The sequence below is a fragment of the Callospermophilus lateralis genome, chromosome 11 (assembly GCF_048772815.1).
Source record: "Callospermophilus lateralis isolate mCalLat2 chromosome 11, mCalLat2.hap1, whole genome shotgun sequence".
NCBI lineage: Eukaryota > Metazoa > Chordata > Mammalia > Rodentia > Sciuridae > Callospermophilus > Callospermophilus lateralis.
The window spans coordinates 35,083,134-35,103,806 of NC_135315.1; the positions used below are offsets into that span (position 1 = coordinate 35,083,134).

The 20,673-nt window shown below is 36.4% G+C and overlaps 1 protein-coding gene across 2 annotated transcripts in view; it reads left to right on the forward strand.

Moving 5' to 3' along the window:
• Nucleotides 1–1,625: 1,625 nt before the first annotated feature.
• Appbp2 (amyloid beta precursor protein binding protein 2) overlaps nt 1,626–20,673 on the forward strand; it is a 54,227-nt gene continuing 35,179 nt past the window's right edge. The window contains exon 1 of one of the 2 annotated variants that reach the window (XM_076869647.1): nt 1,626–2,047. In XM_076869647.1, coding sequence (XP_076725762.1) covers nt 1,910–2,047 — 138 coding nt within the window. In that variant the 5' untranslated portion in view covers nt 1,626–1,909. Of the gene's footprint in view, nt 2,048–2,777; nt 2,814–20,673 lie in introns of those variants that run through there. The other variant, XM_076869648.1, reaches the window with a different exon arrangement.

Below are 20,673 nucleotides of genomic sequence, written 5' to 3' on the forward strand. Positions count from 1 at the left end.
TGTCCAGTGTTTCTAAGTCCATCTCACACATTTTAATAACTCTCAGTCTCAAAGCAGTGAAGAAAGGATTAAGGATTAAAGGACAATGTCTCTCTCTCTTTTTTGAGCCCAGAACCCACAGCATGATAGGCAAGCACTCTTACCACTGAGCTACATCCCCTCACACCTTTCTTTTCCTTCTCTAGTTTCCACATATGAGAAAATTTAAGCCCCTCCACCTTCTAATTTTGGCTTATTTGGCTTAACATAATGGAAACATTTATATTTAAAAACTACTTGTTTATCTGAAATTAAAATGTAATTTGGCATTTATAATTTTTTTCTTGCTACATTTGCCATCCATCTTTTTTAGGTTCATAAAATTAGGATTATAAAGTAAGAACTAGTATAGACTGAAGACTAAATGTGTTTCTTTTTTTTTTTGGTACTGGGGATTGGACCCAGGGGTGCTATACCACTGAGTTATATGCAGCTTCTCCGTGGCCACCCCCCCATCTTTTCTGAGACAGGGTCTCTCGTTAAATTGCCCAGGCTGTCCTCCAAATTGTAATCTTCCAGTTTTAGTCTCCAGAGTAGCTGGGATTAAGGCCTGTGCTATGGCATGGCATATTTCTTTCTTTCACTAAGTTATCTAACCACTGTTATTAACTGAAATACCTGGGTGAAGGGTAAATTTAAAGAACCCCTTCCATTTCTTTTACAGCTAAATATCAGGTTATTATTATTGCTGGCTTCAGTATTTACATTGTTATAGAGTGACTATGAGATAGTGTCATCCACAGCAATGGCAATAATTTCCTTGTTAAATTCCTACAACAGAAAGATGTTGCAAGTTCTTCAAATCACAGACTTATAAAATTAAACTACATTTATAGCAGACTTTCAGGCGGAGGAAGGAAAGCAGCTGAAATAAGGACTCCCATTTATTCGATAATCCTTTAAAGACTGTTAATCCTGGAAGAAGATTGAAATGTTAATTTCTATCATTAAGTCCTCTCATAGACACGAATGAGCCTTTTTAAAAATCTTACCACTACAGTTGTCTTTCTGTCAGCCATAATCAGGATAATCTTTCTACCCAATTCTTCTAGAGCGACTCCTATTCTTTTTTTATTTTTGTAAATTTTATTTGGATTAAGAAGAGTGATAAAAGTTCCAACGGGGCGAATAGGTCATACAATCAAAAGCAATCCCTTCCCTCATAATCTCTAGTTCCTGGACAGCGGTTTCTTAACTTGGGTTTAGGACTTTGGCTAAGGAAGGATTTCGATTTGTGAATTCCCTGAATGCATAATTTTCAACGTATGGATTACTGTGTACTTTTCTAGGGAGAGGATCCAAACTTTTACCTGAAACTCAAAAGGATCCGCGTCCAAGAAACCCGATACAGAATTTTGCTGAAGAACTCGAGTGATTCATAATGGAGGGTTAAAAACTTGTAATAGTTTATCCCTGGGCAGAGTTTCGCATCTACCCTCATCCCAGGCCCCTCAAAAAGTAGGATGTGTGTGGGAGGGACGTTGCTCTTTCTTCCCAAGTTTTCCGCCTGCCGCATTCCTTCCCTCCAGCGCATCGGCGTGGCGCTGACGTCATGACGCCGCACACGCAGTCCCGCCCCTGCAGAGATCGGCGCTGGGACGGAACCCGGGTTCCTCTCAAACCCGGAATGTGAGGCTTCGGCCCGGTTGTCTGCTGCTCCCTGTCCCGCTCTCTACCCGCTCCTGCGTCTGCTGCCGCTTCCCTGCAGCTCGCCCCCTAGGAGCCAGGGCTGCCGTGCCCTTCTACTGTGTGCCCGCGTGGCTGCCACCGCCCCTCCGAATCCTCCGGGGCCGCAGAGGAGTTCGCTACGGAGGGAGGCGGGGGCCTTCGGGAGGAGGAGGCGGAGGAGGCGGAGGAGGAGGGAAGGAAGATGGCGGCCGTGGAACTAGAGTGGATCCCAGAGACTCTGTACAACACCGCCATCTCCGCGGTCGTGGACAACTACATCCGCTCCCGCCGAGACATCCGCTCCTTGCCCGAGAACATCCAGTTCGATGTTTACTATAAGGTACGGACCGCTGGCTGCTCCGGGCTCTCCTGCCGCAACCTCTGGAGCCGCACCCCCTTCCACGTCTGCGAACCCCCGCAGTTAACCCCTCACCCCTCGTAGCGGGCTAGCCGCCGAGACGTCTGATGCGGTATCCACGATTCCAATACAGGAAACACTCTCTCTTCTCATCCTCTCTCTCCTAAACTTTAGAGTCTTGATATTTCTTCCTAATGAGTGTTACCCCATTTTGGTGTTCCCTTCTACACAGTGGCCCCCTGGAGTAGGCCTTTTGCGTGGACTTCCTCTGTTGCGCCTCTGTCCCATCCTCCTCTTCTGTATTTTCAGATATTTTCCATTCTGTTCTTTCAGTTAAGTATCAGCATCAGCTGGAGTTTTTGCTCTGCTCCTCCCCATCCCTTCCACTTTCTCACCTCCATTGCCCTTCTTTCCCAAGTATCCCCCCCCCCCCCACGCCTCGCGTTGCTTCCTTTCTTCTTTTTGATCCCAATTGGAAGGGAGTTGGGTATTGGAAATAGTCTGTGTGCTTTATTTGCATGTACTTTAAAGCTCCGAATTTTTTGGTTGACATTTGGTGTTGAATTGGGGATTTTATTAATATGAGAGTGTTGATCCACTCTTTAAAAAGGAAGGGGTGAAATTTCCTGAAAGAAAAAAAAAACTTTAGAAATTTAAATTATGTATTTGAAAGTTGCAATCGTGCAGCATTCCTATGTCGCTCCCCCTCAAAAATCTCTGAACAAAAAGTCTCCAAGGAGTTTCAAGGGTAAGTGTTCTTAGACAATTTTTGCAGTGTTTTCAGAGGGAGGAGAACTTTATGAACTCGGAGCCTCCCTTTTCCTCTGCCCCTCCACATTTGAATGTGAACACTGGATTTATTATTCAGTGCTTGCCTTGAATCAGCATGGATAACCCCTAGTCACCAGTAGCTGCCTCGCAAAAATGTAACTAGAAGTAGAATAGGATTTATTTTTTTAAATCTTAAATACTACTTCTTGATTATACTTCTTCTTGATTTGTGAATTGGCTGGGACAGTGTAAACTGATATTTAACAGATGTGTATGTTCATGTATCTGTATGGTGTGTTATGGAAGTTTTATTGGGAAGATTGCCTTCTTTCTCCACCCTCGGAATATTTTTTCAGGATTAGCAGCTGGCATACTGCATTCTGCTAAATCCAGTCTCTTTGTCCTAATTTTAACAATTAAAATGTGTCCCCCCCATTATTTGGAGAAGGTTAATTTTGGCTATGCATATTATTATGTTTGGATTTAGAGGAAAATTTCCCTCCTTTCAAATTCCTTGATACATTGGTTTACTTTTGTATAGAGGTAAGGAAATTCTGTTCATTTAAGGTAAATTCCTCCCCAAGAACAAATTAGATCTTTCTCAAACTGGACAACTGCAGTTTTGTGAGTGCTGTCTCTGTCCATTTTATTAAATCATGTGTATTCATATCATGTACACTTTTTAGAGGAAATCACTGGGAATTTAGTTTTGCTATTTGAATGTCTTCAAAATATTTGGGCATTTTTAGTAACTTTTACTTTTAATTGAAGGTTTTCCTTTGAAGATTATTATTAGCTGGTATGAACAGATGGTGCTTTGCCACATTTTCTGTCTTACATAGTTCACAAAGTTTTGAAATTGCTTCTTTGGGGTACGCTTTTACTCCTTAAAAAAAAAAAAAACAAACAACTGGGGATTGAACGAAGGGTGCTTTACCACTATCCTCTACAGTCCTTTGTATTTTTTTAGACAGGGTTTTGCTAAATTGCCTAAATTGGCCTTGAAGTTGCTATACGATTACAGGTGAGTCCCTGGGATTACAGGCGTGCACTTCCATGCCAGTCACACTTTACTCCTTACTGGTTGTATATTATTGTGAATATGGTACTGTGCTAAAGTGAACGAAGGTATTTGATATGTGCCTGGAACTGTGTTAAGTGTTTTGACCTATATTGTCTTAGCCTCACAATTAAACTGTGTGAAGTAGAGTATGACCCTGAGAAAGTTAAGTAATTGAGTCAAGTTCTCAAATCTAGGGTTTAGTTTCTGAGTACTTTGCTTTTTTGCTTGGAAAGAATTTGTATCTTCAGGTAGTAGTTTATTTTAATGGAAGATATTATAGAACTAATTTTTTATGAACACCTATAGAAATACAGAGAAAGTCAATCAGCATTCCATTCTTTTTTTACTATTATTATTTTTAAAATTTTGAGTCAGGGTCTCACTGAGTTGCTTAGGGCCTCACTAATTTGCCGAGGGTGACCTCTAACTTGATGCCTTAACCTTCCAAGTCACTGGGATTACAGGCCTGCACCACTATTCCCAGCTCAGGATTCCATTCTTTAATGGAGATATAAGAAGGATATTTAAATACTGTACTCACACATAATACATTTTTTAAGCACTTTAAGTCCACACATAAATATAGATACTCATTCCCTGCCCAACTTGTAGAACTTTTAGAAAATGAATTGCTTACAGTTTTCTCCACTTAAGAGCCAAAGAAAAAATCAGTTCTCTTCTATAATCCCTAGTTCCATCAGTAGGCATAGTCATAGACAAAATACCGTAGTATTTTTGGAATAAAAAATTTCCATATGTTCAGGTCTGGGGTTGTGGCTCAGTGGTAAAACGCTTGGCTACATGTGTGAGGCATTGGGTTCAATTCTCAGTACCACATATAAATAAATGAAATAAAGATCCATTGATAAATTAAAAATATTTTTAAAAATTTCCCTCTGGGGGGGAATATCCTTGTGTGTGTGTGTGTGTGTGTGTGTGTGGTTTTTTTTTTTTTTTTTTTTTTAGTTGTAGATGGACACAGTACCTTTATTTTATTTATTTATTTTATATGGTGCTCAGAATCAAGCCAAGTACCTCATTTGTGCAAGGCAAGCGCTCCACCACAGACCCACAATTCCAACCCCCCTATTTTTTTTTTTTTAATATTGTATTCTTAAGTTTTAGGTGGACACAATATCTTTATTTTACATTTATGTGGTGCTGAGGATCGAACATGCAGTGCCTCTTGCATGCTAGGCAGGCACTCTACCACTTAGCCACAACTCCAGGCCCCCCCCCATATTTTTTTAAAAATACATTTTTTTAATATGCATTTTTTGGTTGTAGTTGGACACAAAGGTATTGTACCTTTATTTTTTCGTTTATTTTTATGTGGTGCTGAGGATCGAACCCAGGGCCTCACACATGCTAGGCTAGCGCTCTACCACTGAGCCACAACCCCAGCCCTGAAAATATTTTTAGTTTTAGATGGACACAATACCGTTATTTATTTTTACATGGTGCTGAGGATCAAACCCAGTGCCTCACACATGCTAGGCAAGTGCTCTACCACTAAGCTACCCCAACCCCTCCCTATGTTCTTGATTGGTGTATTCCAATGTCACAATATTAATTTTGGTCAGTAGTTTCAGATGAAGGCATAGTAGCAAAATACTAGTAAAGAAGGCTGTGCAGTGAATAGAAGGTCAAGAAATAGGAATGTTGACTGCTCCTGAAGAAGGGAAGGGAGAGAGATAAAGAGAGTGAGAGACTGAATATACTAGTTAGGCAGAAAATAGATTAAGGAGCAGAAGCATTAAATAATGAGTCTTGGACCTTTTTGGTCTTTCCTCTTTCATCATTCATAAATTAAGGAATTAGTCTTAATTTGACATTGGGGAAAGAAATACATCTTTTCTCTGAGAACAGAAGGAAAGAGTTAACAACCAGGGTATAGAGGTAAGTTTGCAAAAAATGATTGTCACAAATTTGGAGGTATCATACTATGTACCAAAATGAATTCCACATGAATTGAAAGATTTAAATATGGCTATTGAGGGCTGGGGATGTGGCTCAAGCGGTAGCGCGCTTGCCTGGCATGTGTGCAGCCCGGGTTCGATCCCCAGCACCACATACAAACAAAGATGTTGTGTCCGCCGAAAACTGAAAAATAAATATTAAAATTCTCTCTCTCTCTCTCTCAAAAATAAATAAATAAATAAATATGGCTATTGAAACCTTGGAAGTGTTAGAATAAATTATTGGGTCAGTATATTTTACAGAGGGAAATGGCTGAAATGTCTTCTTGAAAGTTTTTTGGGTTTTTTTTTTTTTTTTTGGTACCAGGATTGAACCCAGGGGCATTTAACCACTGATCTACATCCCAGTCTTTTTAATTTTTTTGGGACAGGGTTTTGCTAAGTCATTGAGGCTGGCTTTGAATTTGCAATCCTGCCTCAGCTTTCCGAGTTGCTGGGATTACAGTCATGTACCACTGGGCCCAGCTTTGAAACAAATTGTTTTTAAGGTAATTTACAAATTATAAAAATGTAAAGCATTTTAAAAAATTTATAAAGAGGTTAATACCTCTGCTACTTATCTTGTCAACATTGTACTGCCATCTTGGCATGGAGAAGACTTTTCTAAGCATGAAACTAAAAACCAAGAAGGGAAAATAAAATTGATACTTTTTAATACATTTTTTTTTAAAAATAGGTGGGATTTAACAGGAAAAAGACAGCTTTCCTAATACAGAAAGATCAAATCAGTATGAAAAAGGCAAACTACCTCATGTCCAAAGAACTTGAACTGGCTAGCTTATATGAGGAAAAATGCTCAGTAATCATCAAAGGATGCACAACTGAAATGCAGATTCAAATGCCAGATCAAGCCAAGGCAGTCAAAAAGATGAAAGAACAAAATCTGTGGGACTTACACCACCAAATACCTAGCAGTAATACTTTTAAAAGTATGAAAAAAAGATTAAGATAGTGTAGTATTGGCAGCAGTGAAACAAAAATAGTTCAGAAAAAGACTGATATGTCACTTGCTTTATGATAAAAGAGACACAGTACAATGGGGAAAGGAAGGTCAAAGAAATGGTGTTGGTCAGTTTGGTATCTGTGAGGAGAGAAAAGATATCTTAATCTTACCTCACACCATATAAAAAAATCATTTCCAAATGAATTGCTGATATAAATGTGAAAAATAAAATAGTTTTGAGTTTTTTGTTTTTCTTGTTGTTTTTAAACCAGGGATTGAATCCAGGAATGCTTAGCCACTAAGCCACATCCCCAGCCCTTTTTTATTTTAAGACAGGGTCTTGTTAAGTTGCTTAGGCTCACCAAGTTGCTGAGGCTAACTTTGAACTTGTGATCCTTCTGCATCACCCTCTTGAGGAGCTGGGATTACAGGCATGCGCCACCATACCTGGCTAATAGTTTTATAAGAAAAAATTTTCTGTTATGTCATCAGAGATTTATTAAATGGAATACAAATCAGCTAACTGTAAAGAAAGTTTTTTTAAAAAATGACTATATTAAAATCCAAAACATCTGTTCATCAAAAAATACCTTAAGAAAGTGAAAAGCCAAACCACAGAATGGTGGAAGATATTTGCAGTACATATATCTGACAGGAGCCATATGCATCTAAAGAAATACAAATTAATAGCAAAGAAAAATAACTCATTTTTTAAAAAAAGTTTTTTTGTTTTTTTTTTTTAAATACTGAGAGAACTTTAATAGGCATTCAAGAAAGAGAATATTCAAAGGCCAATTAGTTACTTAGTCTCATTTCATCTTCAGGGAAGTATTTTTTCACCATACACTCATCAAAATGATTACAGAGAAAGAAAAAAATTGTTGATATGGAACAATAAAAACTTGTATAGTGTTAGTAGGAGTGTAAATTGATATATCATTTTGGATAACTAACATTACTAAAACTGAAAGTATATGCCTGTATATATACATCCTATAATTCATTAATTCCACTTTAAGATCTACATACGTAGAAATTTTCATAGCAAAATTTCATAATAACCAAAAAGTGGAAATTTTCCAAATTCTCATCAATAGGAGAATTAATAAATTCTGAAATAGTCATACACTGAAAATGAATGAACAACTACTTGAACTAAGATAGACAAGTTTCACAAATGTTAGCGAGTAAAATAAATCAATCACAGTACAGTAGTCTCTCTCTGAGATTTCACTTTCTGTGGTTTTTGTTACCTGTGATCTGCCATGATCTAAAAATATTAAATGGAAAATTCCAAAAGTAAACAATTCATAAATTTTAAATAGTTTGCTGTTCTGAATAGTACAGTGAAATCTCTCCATGTCCAGCTTCGTCCCATTGTATGTGAATTACCTCATAGACCAGTGTATCCATATTGTATATGCTACCGTTGAGGCACTTAGTAGTTATCCCAGTTTTCAAATAGAATATCCCATATGACAGTGCGTATGTTCAAGTAACCTTTATCTTATTTAATAAAAGCCCCCAAACACAGGAGTAGTGATGAAAGGAGGCACCCAGGTATAAAACATGAAGGACAGATTAATTTGTACTATGTGGCAATTCTACAGGACATATGGAAACAAAACATTGTGTGTGCATGTGTGTGTGTGCGGGGGGGTAACAATCACAATTATTAATGGGATGTTTGTGATTGCTGGGCACTGTACAACATCTCAAAACCTTAGAATCAGATGAACATCAACACTCATTTCCTGTTCCATATTTTTGCACATTTTTATCACAGCAATAACTGAAAACAGCTTCTTAAAGATATCAATGAAAGTAAGGGTAACAGTCTGAGTTGGTACAACGTGATACAGATGTTGAATATTATTTCTCTCAGATCTAAAATGTCCTACAGTGCACCAAGGTACCTTGTTGCATCGTTTGGAAACTGTGAGTATATGTATACTTTATGATTCCATTTATAGACTCTCAAAAGGAGCCAAAATTAAGGTGTTGGAAGTTAGGAGAGGTTACCCTGGTAGAACAGTGACTATCTAGGACCATGAGGGGAGACCTTGGGGATTCTGATCTGGATGCTGTGTATTTACTTTGTGAAAATTTATTAAACTTTGAGTTTAAAATTTGAGTTGTGTACTCTTTTGTATTTGTGTTGGGCTTAAAGAAAAATATTTTAAAAATAGTATTCAGTATTCACCTATCAGATTGTCAAGGTTTAAAAATTCAAATCACTCATACACTTTAATCCACAATACCATTTAAAGAATTTTCCTGTAGAAATGTTTGTTGAGAGTACAGAAAATGTGACTGATGTTTATTCAATGCAGCAGAAATCAAAGACAACTATATTCTAATCAATTAGAAATGGAATATTGTATTGTAGGCATTAAGTATGAGGATTCTATACTTTGTATACAACCAGAGATATGAAAAATTGTGTTCTATATGTGTAATATGAACTATAATGCATTCTGCTGTCATATATAACAGATTAGAATAAAAATTTTTTAAAAATGAGAATTCTGTATATCCTGGACTAGAGATGCCAGAGCACAGAGCAGTTGGGGAAAATAGAAAGTAATTTACTTGTTGTAAAGTAATATGAAAGCATAATCTGCTATGTGTTTTTAATATGTATGTTACTCTGTGCTGAAAAATCAAGAGGAACACAAGAAAATTTTAATATTTACTCAAGTATAGGATTGCAGTCATTTTTAGAAATGTGCGTATATATACTTTTAAAATATATTTTTCTAATACTTGGATTTTTGGGGGGCCATATATTAACTTTGGTAAGCAGAAAAAAATGTATTTAAAAAAAGAAAGTAGTAGGTGGGTGCTGTGGCATGTGCCTGTAACCCCAGCAATTCAAGAGGCTGAGACAGGAAGATCACAGTTTGAGGCCAGTCTCAGCACTTTAGCGAGACCCTGTTTTAAAATAAAAAATAAAACAGACTAATGATGTAACTCAAGGGTAAAGAGCCCCTGGATTCAATCCCCAGTACCAAAAAAGACAAGTAGAATTTTTAATAGTAAAATATCTTGGGGCTGGGGATGTAGCTCAATGATAGAGCATGTCTTAATCTGCAGGAGGTCGTGGATTCAATATTGGGAGGAGGGAGGTCAGTTATCTTGGACACAAAGTTGTACTAAGAGGGAAATAGCCTGACTACTGATTTTTTTAAAGTCAGCATGAATGAGAACTAAGTCCTTTAAAAATAGGTAATTTATCTAATATTTAATTCATTAGCTAGCCAAATAAAGAAACGTATGAGAAAGCTAAAAATTAGGATGGTGAAAGAAAGCAAGCTAAAATTAGGAAGGGCAAACAACTATTGATACAATAGGAAGGAGAAAAATAGCTTTTTAAATTGTGGAATAGCTTTTTTTTTTTTTAAATTTTCTTTTCTTTAGTTGTAGATGAACACAGTACCTTTAGTTTGTTTTTTATTTGTTTTTATTAGTTGCTGAGGATCTAACCCAGTGCCTCACATGTGTGAGGCAAGTGCTCTGCCACTGAGCCACAACCCCAGTTCATAGATCGTGGAATAGCTTTTTAAAATGTAAAATAACTTATTTAATGCCATGCTAATCAGACAGAAATTGTGTTTTAGGAAAAAAATTAACTTACTGAAATTTATGGATAAAATAAATAAAAATTATTTATTGAAATTATGTTTGTAGGGCTGGGGCAATAGCTCAGTGGCAGAACGCTTACCTAGCATATGTGAGGCACCTAGCACTGCATAAAAATAAGGAAAGACATGCTGTCTATCTACTACTAGTACAACAACAAAGAATTGTTTGTAAGAAAATACAAATGGCCTGAGAGAGAACATTTGGAGATTAGATCACAAGAATAAAAGAATCTTGTAAGTGAAGATAACATGCTTATTAAAATATTACTTTATTATAGAGATAAAGGATATTTTGTAAGGCTTTAAAGAAAAATGTTGATGGAAAAAATTTTAGTATATGCCAGTGTAGAGCAGAATAATGAATTCTTATTTATCCACCACCGAGCTTAAAAAGATTACCAGTTCTTAGCCAGTCTTGTCACTGAATCTATTTTTTCACCCTTTTCCCCCTTTCTTGTGTTTGTAAGTAAATCTAGACACCATATCATTTCATCTGTAAATATTTTGATATCCATTATACTATTATGCCTGAGAAAGCTTAATGGTGATTCCATAATTTATTAAATATCCAGTCATTGTCCAAATTTTTAGTTGACTCAGATGTCAAATTTGTATGTATTTTTCAGTTTACTTGTTTGGATAAGGATCCAGGTAAGTTCCACACCTTAAGCGATTAGTATATCTGTCTATCTTTTGGTTTCTTTTGCGATACTAGGGAATGAACGTAGGGTCTTGCACATGCTAGGCAATTGCTCTACAATGGGGCTTCACTTGTGGCCCCCCTTTTTTTTTTTTTTTTAAATTGTGAGACAGCTAAATTGTTCAAGCTGGCCTCAAACTTGTGATCCTCATATCTTAGCCTCCAAGTAGCTGGGATTATAGGTGTGCACCATCTAGCCCAACTGCTATATTGCTGAAGTTTCTCTTTATATTTCACTTTTAATTTTTGTTTTGTCTTCTTAGCAATTCATTTTTTGAAGAAATAGTTTCCTTTGTCCTATAAACTCTGCAGTTTCCCACAATCTAAACTTCACTGATGAATATATAAAACATTTTCATTACCCCTCAATACCTGGCGTTTTTGTATTTGTCTGTGATGACTTTATGGGTTTCATTGGTTTCTGACCAACTGTTAATGCCAGTTTCTGCATTTATTGTTGGTAAATCATCTAGATAATATGAATTTTTGCTGCAAACTCATGAGTCTAAATCTGTAGGCTTCAGTTTCTCATGGGGGACTTTTTGCTCCTGTCTTTGGGCAGGCAGTTAATTTTTACGTTCCTTTGCTTATAGAATATGCTACGTGAACTCTTTTCTGATCTTTGCTATTCTAGCATGAAGTCATTCAGACGTATGAAGTATTCTATTTCTTTCTTCCCAGCTGTTTTCAAGTTTATATTTTCTTAATTTTTGGCAACTGTGGGATTTCTAGGCTTGAAACACAGCTGTTTATAACTTATTTTGTGACATTATATTCTGTATTTTCCTATTTGAAAAAGGACTAGAAGGTTTGTCTGTGTTTGTTCTATTCATCATATCTCTAGAAGTTTTACTCCCATTCCTCTGCAAAACTCAACTGAATTTCTTTCTTGAAGAAAGTATTTTATTTGTGTTCCTTCGGCTCTCTGGCTACTTTCATCATTATTTTGTGAACTTCATTTTTCTGTTCGATAGATTGTCTAATTTTTTTAGATCAGGGAGTAGTTTTACTGACTTTATTGCTGTGGTGATTATAGTCACCACTATTAAAACTTAGCATAGTACCTTGTGCAGATGTTCCTGATATTTATTAAGTTAATAAAAATGGTGGGGGCGGGGCTGGGGATATAGCTTAGTTGGTAGAGTGCTGGTATCACACGCACAAGGCCCTGGATTTAATCCCCAGCACCACAAAATAAATAAATAAAAATGGCGGTGGGGTGTGTTTAGCCCAGTGGCTGGGCACATGCTTAGCATGAAAGACTCGTGTTATTCCCCAGCTCCAAAAATAAATAAATAAAACGATAAGTAGAATATTCTTAGTTGTAATATTCTTGCTTTTTTGTGGGGGGGTGGGTACCAGGGATTCAACTCAGAGGTATTCAACCACTGTGCCATGTTCCCAGACTTATTTTTTTGTATTTTATTTAGAGACAGGTTCTCACTGAGTTGCTAAGCACCTCACCATTGCTGAGACTGGCTTTGAACTCACCATCCTCCAACCTCAGCTCCTGAGCCGATGGGATTACAGACATGCACCACTGTACCCTCCTATATTCTTGCTTTTTTGTATGTATTTACTTTTTTTATATGGTGCTAGGGATCAAACCCAGTGCCTCATGTGTGCTAGGCAAGCATCTCTACCACCAAGCTACAACCCCAACCCTGTATTTTTGCTTTTGATATGAAAATCACAAAGACATAACAAGTTGTTTAGTAAGATAAGAATTTTGTGTGATGGGGGCTGTGCATGCGGCCCAGCTTCAATTCTCAGCACCACATACAAACAAAGATGTTGTGTCTGCCGAAAACTAAAAAGTAAATATAAAATTAAAAAAAAAAAAAGAATTTTGTGTGATGAATATAGGGTACTTGATAAAAGATGTTAAAATAGGAAACCCCTATTTTTGCCTATAAATTTAAGCAGCTATATTTAGAATTTATTCTTTTTTTAGAGAGAGAGAATTTTTTAATATTTATTTTTTATTCGGCGGACATCTTTGTTTGTATGTGGTGCTGAGGATCGAACCCGGGCCGCACGCATGCCAGGTGAGCGCGCTACCGCTTGAGCCACATCCCCAGCCCCTAGAATTTATTCTTGATTTTATTTTTTTTATAGGGGCTACTGGGAATTTAACCCAGGGACGCTTTACCACTGAGCCACATCCCCAGCCCTTTTTATTTTTTGAGGCAGGGTCTCACTAAGTTGCCTGGGACTTCATTAAGCTGCTCAAGCTGCCCTTGGACTTGCTGTCCTCCTGCCTCAGCTTCCTGAGTTGCTGAGATTACAGGCATGTGTCATTGTGCCTGGCTCCAAATTTTTGTCTTTAAGTTTATACCAGTTGGGCATGGTGGCACACACCTGTAATCCCAGTAAGTCAGGAGGCTGGGGCAGGAGCACCATAAGTTCAAAGCCAGCCTCAGCAGTTTAGCGAAACCCTCAAAATAAAAAATTAAAAGGGGCTGAGGATGTAGCTCAGTAGTTAAGTGCCCCTCGGTTATATCCCCAGTATAAAAACAAACAAACAAAAAACAAGTGTATAAGTTTACACCCTGGTGTGGAGACAATAGAAATTGTATGTGAGCTGGGCTTGTTGACACATGCCTATCATACCAGCTACTTGGGAGGCTGAGGATAGGAGAATCCCAAGTTCAAAGCCAGCTTGAGTAAATTAGTGACATCTCGTCTCACAATAAAAAATTAAAAGAACTGGGGATGTAGCTTAGTGGTACAGTGTGCCTGTCTTCAGGCCTCAGTATTGTAAAAGAAAAAAAATTTATGCAATTGGAGTATTTCCCTTTATGTCAGATTTACCAACCTCTGGATGGTATCAATAAATAGAATAATAGTACCAATATGTGGTTGACTAATTATAAATTTCAGATTTGAAATTGTCTTGCATTTTTTGTTGTTTCTTCTGAGTGCCAGCCAAAGGAGATAACTACTAATTTGGATTATTCATTCTGAAAATAATGAATTCATATCTATTGCTAGGCATTGTGCTAGGTTCTGGGGATATTATAGTAGTGATTATGCTCACTTCATAGAGTAGTGTGTAATGGAGTGACACATTTAACAAATATCCACTTAAGTGAATGCATATTGCTATTATGAAGGGAAAGCACAGTGTGTTGTGGGAAAGTATAACAGGAGACAGTTTAGATTGGGGAGTCAGGGAAAGGTCTGAGAAAGTGAAATATTAGTTGAGATAATTTGAATTACAAATTAACAGGCAAAGAATCATGGTAAGGAGATAGAAGTCATGAGCTAAAAGAAACTTAAGGTGGCAGGAATACTGAAGAAAGTGAAAGAACAATAGAAGGTGAGGTCAGAATGATGGGTGGGGGTGAGATAAGTTACAGGAACTTATTGGTCAAAGATTTTGGACTTGTTCTAAGTGTGTTAGGGTGCCATTGAAGGGTATTTATTTGTTTCTTTTGCAGTACTGGGGATTGAGCCCAGGGCCTCACACATGCTAGGCAAGCACTGTACCACTGAGCATCCCCACTCTTTCTTCTTTATTTATTTTTGAATTGAATTTGAGACAGGGTCTCGATAAGTTGCCCAGGCTGGCTTTGAACTTGTATTCCTCCTGCCTCAATTCCCTAACCTCATTCTCTGAGATTACAGGCAATGTGCCACTGCACCCAACTCATTAAAAGGTTTTACTTTAAAAAAAAAAAAAAAAATGGGGAGTACTGGGAATTGAACTTAGGCCATTTACCACTGAGCTACATACCCCAATCCTTTTTATTTTTTATTTTTGAAATAGTCCATAAATTGCTGAGGCTGGTCTTGAACTTGAGATCTCTCTATCTCAGCCTTCAAAGTTACTAAGATCACTGGAAGGTACCTGACTCATTAAAAGGTTTTATTTATTTATTTATTTATTTTAAACATTTATTTTTTAGTTGTAGATAAACACACAGTATCTTTATTTATTTTTATGTGGTGCTGAGGATTGAACCCAGTGCCTCACATATGCAAGGCAAGAGCTTTACCACCGAGCCACAGCCACAGCCCCATTAAAAGGTTTTAAACAGGGGAATGACATGGTATGATTTACTTTTTACAAAGATAATAGTGGCTACTGTGTGGACAGTTGATTAAAGGGGAACAGGCTGAGGCAGGAGGATTGCAAGTTTAAGGTAGTTTAGCAAGCCCCTGTTTCAAAATTTAAAAAAAAGATTCAGGATGTACTTCAGTGGTAAGCTCCCCTGGATTTAATCCCCAATACTGTAAAAATAAATAATACTAAAGTAAAAATTAAGAGTATTAATGCAGAGTCCAGTTCTACTAAACCTTTGTAGTAATTCAGGTTAAAGATGATGAAAACAGTGCAGGTGAAAGTTTTTAGATAGTAATCCTATACCATTGATATAAACATTTTATTAACTATTATGCATATAAAACATAGGTACACAATGTAAAAACCAAAATAAAAATATATTAATTCAAACCTTTTGGGAACTTGTTCAGTTTTTGTGTTATCATGGTCATTTTAATTGATAATAATCTTTCATTTTTTGAAAGTCTTTTTTTTTTTTTTCAATGATTCAGTGATTTGCAAACAGTTACAAACATGTGAGATGCATGAGTTTCCATATGTGCGTGCATGCATGTGGGCACCTATGTGACTTCAGTTTTTCTTACATTATAGTTTTGGACTCAATTTCTTGAATGCCTTTTTCTAAATCTTTCTGGTTTTTGTTGTTGTTGTTATGAATTAAACAGATTACTTTGTTAATTAATTTGCTAATTTGCTGTTAAGTGAAGACCTTAAAAGAGCGTACTACAGGGATACTGCTACATCGATGTTCATAGCAGCACAATTCACAATTGCTAGACTGTGGAACCAACTTAGATGCCCTTCAATAGATGAATGGATAAAAAAAATGTGGCATTTATACACCATGGAGTATTACGCAGCACTAAAAAATGACAAAATCATGGAATTTGCAGGGAAATGGATGGCACTAGAGCAGATTATGCTTAGTGAAGCTAGCCAATCCCTAAAAAACAAATACCAAATGTCTTCTTTGATATAATGAGAACAACTAAGAACAGAGCAGGGAGGAAGAGCAGGAAGAAAAGATTAACACTAAACAGATACATGAGGTGGGAGGGAAAGGGAGAAGAAAAGGAAATTGCATGGTAATGGAGGGAGACCCTCATTGTTATACAAAATTACATATAAGAGGTTGTGAGGGGAATGGGAAAATTAACAAAGAGAGAAATGAATTATAGTAGATGGGGTAGGGAGAGAAGATGGGAGGGGAGGGGAGGGGGGATAGTAGAGGATAGGAAAGGTAGCAGAATACCACAATCACTAATGGGGCATTATGTAAAAATGTGGATGTGTAACCTATGTGATTCTGCAATCTGTATTTGGGGTAAAATTGGGAGTTCATAACCATCTTGAATCTAATGTATGAAATATGATATGTCAAGAGCTTTATAATGTTTTGAACAACCAATAAAAAAAAAAAGAAAAAAAAAGAATAAAGAGCTATTTGCAACTTGAAAAAAAAAAAAGATTATGCTGTTTACTCTTAATTTGTGGTAATTTTGAAATGAGTTGGAAAGCAGTTATGCCAGTTGAAAATGTTCGGAGATTTTTATTTGCACCTTTATCTCCCAAAGAGTTCTCTGGATTTTGGGCTGTCTTGCATTGCCGTGGGAATAGTTGCTTTAATTTTCTTTCAAGATTTTTATTTTAGATCCTGGAAACCTTTGCTTCTAAAAACATCACTAGGCAGTTCATTTTTTTATTAGACCCCTTTGTGTATTAATGAAAATAACTCTTACACATATATTATTAATATTTTATGTAATATTGTTGAATTTTAATAGTGTTTTATATTCGTGAACATTTTAGGTTTTTGTACAATCAATTTCCTTGATGTATGTTTGTTTGTTACTGAGGATTGAACCCAGGGGAACTTAACCATTAAGCCATATCCCCAGCACATTTTATATTTTATTTTGAGATAGGGTATTGCTAAGTTGCTTAGGGCCTAAGTTGCTGAGGCTGTCTCTGACCTCCCGATCCTTCTGCCTCAGCCTCCCAGACTACTTACAGGCGTGTGCTACCAGGCCTAGCTTCTTGATGATTTTTATTTGTGATATAATCAGTGATATTTTGTTTTGTAAATTTTTTTTAAGTTGTTGATGGACCTTTGTTTTATTCATTTATTTATGTGGTGCCAAGAATTGAACCCAGTGCCTTAGACATGCTAGGTAAGCACTCTACTACTGAGCCACAACCCCAGCCCATAATCAGTGTTTAAAAGAAGTAATATTAGAACTGGGGGTGTGGCTTAGTGGTAGAGCACTTTTAATATTTTAAATTTTTTTTAAAAATTTTTTTAACTAAAAAAAATTCTATACGAGATTGTTATTTAAAAAAAAAAACCTTTAGGTCATACATTGTATTAATTTGCACTTATTGCACATGATATCTCAGTTTCACCTTTTTTTTTTTTTAATGTGGTGCTGAGGATCAAACCCAGTGCCTCACACACATCTTACACATGCGAGGCAAACGCTCAACAACTGAGCTACAATCCCAGCTCTGAATTTTTTTTTTTACATTTAAATTTTTGATAAATCTGGTATATATTTTATCAGGTAGGTATTTTTGTTTTCTCTTTTATGTGCTGCTATTAACTATTTTTCTTTTAGCAATTAAAATGCCTTTGTCATATGTTGTTACATATACTAAAGTATGTTTTATTTGTTTCTCTATCTGGTGGCAGGTATTACTACATCTAGACTACTTCTAGGAATAAGGAATAATTTGACTTTTATTTTTCTTAAGCTAGAAATACTCAAAATAACCCTTCCATAGCTTTATTACTCTGTAGATACAGAATATAAACATCAGAATAATGAACTAAAATAAGTCTATTTTTAAAAATCAGATATAAGGATCATTACTAGAACCTAGAACCTCAGTTTCCCCTTCTTTATGTTAATCTTTAGGTCTTCTATTAAAAGATTTAAAATCTCCCATTTTATGTTTTCTTATTTTTCGTTATTTCAAGAGGCAGTTTATTGTAAGGTATTAAGAATATGGATGTAGGAACAGACCGCCAGAGGTCAGATTCCTGCATTGCTTTCTTTGGTGGCAGTGGGGATTGAACCCAGGGTGCTTTACCACTGAGCTACATCCCCAGCCCCTTAAAAAAAGAAAAGAACAAGAAATGTGTGTGTGTGTGTGTGTGTGTGTGTGTGTGTGTGTGTGTGTCAGTGTGTCATTTATTTATTTATTTTAAATTTTGAGACAGGGCCCAGGTTGGCCTTGAATTTGTGATCCTCTTGCCTTAGCTTCTCTAGTACCTGGGATTACAGGAAAGTACCACAGTGCCTTGCCTAACATTTCTTAATTGTATGATTTTGAGCATGTTAATTAACTTCGTATGCTTCAGTTTCCACGTCTGTAAAAGGACAGAATGACTGACTTACGAAAAGCACTGAGAACAGTCCTTGTCTCATATAAGACCTCTATAAGAATTAGGGGCTGGGATTGTGGCTTGGTGGGAGAGCACTTGCCTAGCAATTCTCAACACCACATATAAATAAATAAAATAAATGTCCATTGACAACTAAAATAATAATAATTAAGTGCGATTTAGTTGTTGAATCAAACCCAGGGCCTCACACATTCTAGGCAAGCTCTCCACCACTGAGCTATAACCCCAGCTCTAGATGCTGTTTTTATACGAGATTGTTATTTAAAAAAAAAAAAAAAAAAAAAAACCTTTAGGTCATACATTGTATTAATTTGCACTTATTGGTTAAATTTGGTAAGGATGAAGCAATTAAACTTTAATAAAAAAATTATTATCCTCTTCCCTCAATTTAAATGTGAACCCATTTTTACCTAGAAAATTTAAATTTCAGTATATAGAAATGTTGGTGCTTGTAATAGGGAATATTTTGAAACTGTAACTAAGGCAGCAATTATCCTAAATTCTATTTTCAAATCTCACTTAGTAGAATAGACCAATTTTCAATCATCAAAGCGATATTGTAAGTCATAGAACACATAAAATTGAATTTATGTATTTTCAACTAGTGAATACAGGCAAAATGGTTATATAACTTGTTTTCATTTTTTCTGTCTTATAAAAGAAATTCTAAGCCTAAAGTTGGGTAATGATGAGTCAGTCATTTTGGTAAGAAGCTTAAGCTAACCTTAGTGTTTTTGGAATATGTATATTTATCTTTTTTTAATATTTATTTTTTAGTTGTAGTTGAACACAATACCTCTGTTTCACTTACTTATTTTTATGTGGTGCTGAGGATCGAACCCAGGGTCTTACACTGCAAGGCTATCACTGTACTATTGAGATACAACCCCGGCCCTTTTTTTTTTTTTTTTTTTTAAGAATTTCTGTTTTAGTTGTAGGTGGACACAATACCTTTGATTTGTTTATTTTTTTATGTGGTGCTGAGGATCGAACCCAGTGCCTCACACATGGTAGACAAGCGCTCTACTACTGAGCCACAACCCCAGCCCCTGTATATTTATCTTGATAACTATATTTGTGGTTCTGCCCCAAATCAGAAGATTATCACATTATGTAGCTTACAAATAAGAATTTGGTTGTAAATTCTCAGTTTTATTTTCCTTGAATTATTCTGTATTGGTTAATAGGAAAATATTACAATGATTTTATGAACCTTATTTTTCTGTAGCAGAAAACAATAATCCCCCCAAATAGTAAATCTTTCCTCATGAAGTTTTTTAAGGTACCAGGGATTGAATTCAGGGGCACTTGACCACTGAGCCACATCCCCAGCCCCTTTTTGTATTTTATTTAGAGACAGGGTCTCACTGAGTTGCTTGGTGCCTCACCATTGCTGAGGCTGGCTTTGAACTCTTGATCCTCCTGTCTCAGCCTCCCGAGCTGCTGGGATTACAGGCATGCGCTACCGTGCCCTGCTCCTCATGAAGGTTTTAATGTTAATATAAATTATCTAACCATTATGTGAATTTAATCACATGATAATCTGTCCCTTCTTTCCTCCAGCAATTGTCATGGATTTTTTTTTATAGCAGTCATTATGAACTCTTTCTAAAAAGTCCATGTTATTTATATAGCATATGTAAATTCAAAAGTATTTGTTACAGGGTCTGGAGGATGTATTTGTCTCTTTTTGACCATGTGCATGTATTATTTGAGAGAAAAATTTTAACATATTTTTAGAAATATTCTTTAAAATAACAATTCTGAAAAATCAATGTATAAATGAGTTGGACAGTTAGAAATCCTGCCATACTCCTAGGGTATTGGTGAAGATATCATGTCCAGAAGTAAACTAAGGTTCTTTAGATGGTTATAAGAACTTCTAGTGGAGCATATTGACAGCTGTGTTTTCTGGACACTGTCTTTACTATTATTTTATTTTATTTTTCTTGGGGATTGAACTCAGGGCCTTGTACAATGCTAGACACATGCTGTACCACTGAGTCACATCCCCAGCCCCCCCCCTTTTTTTT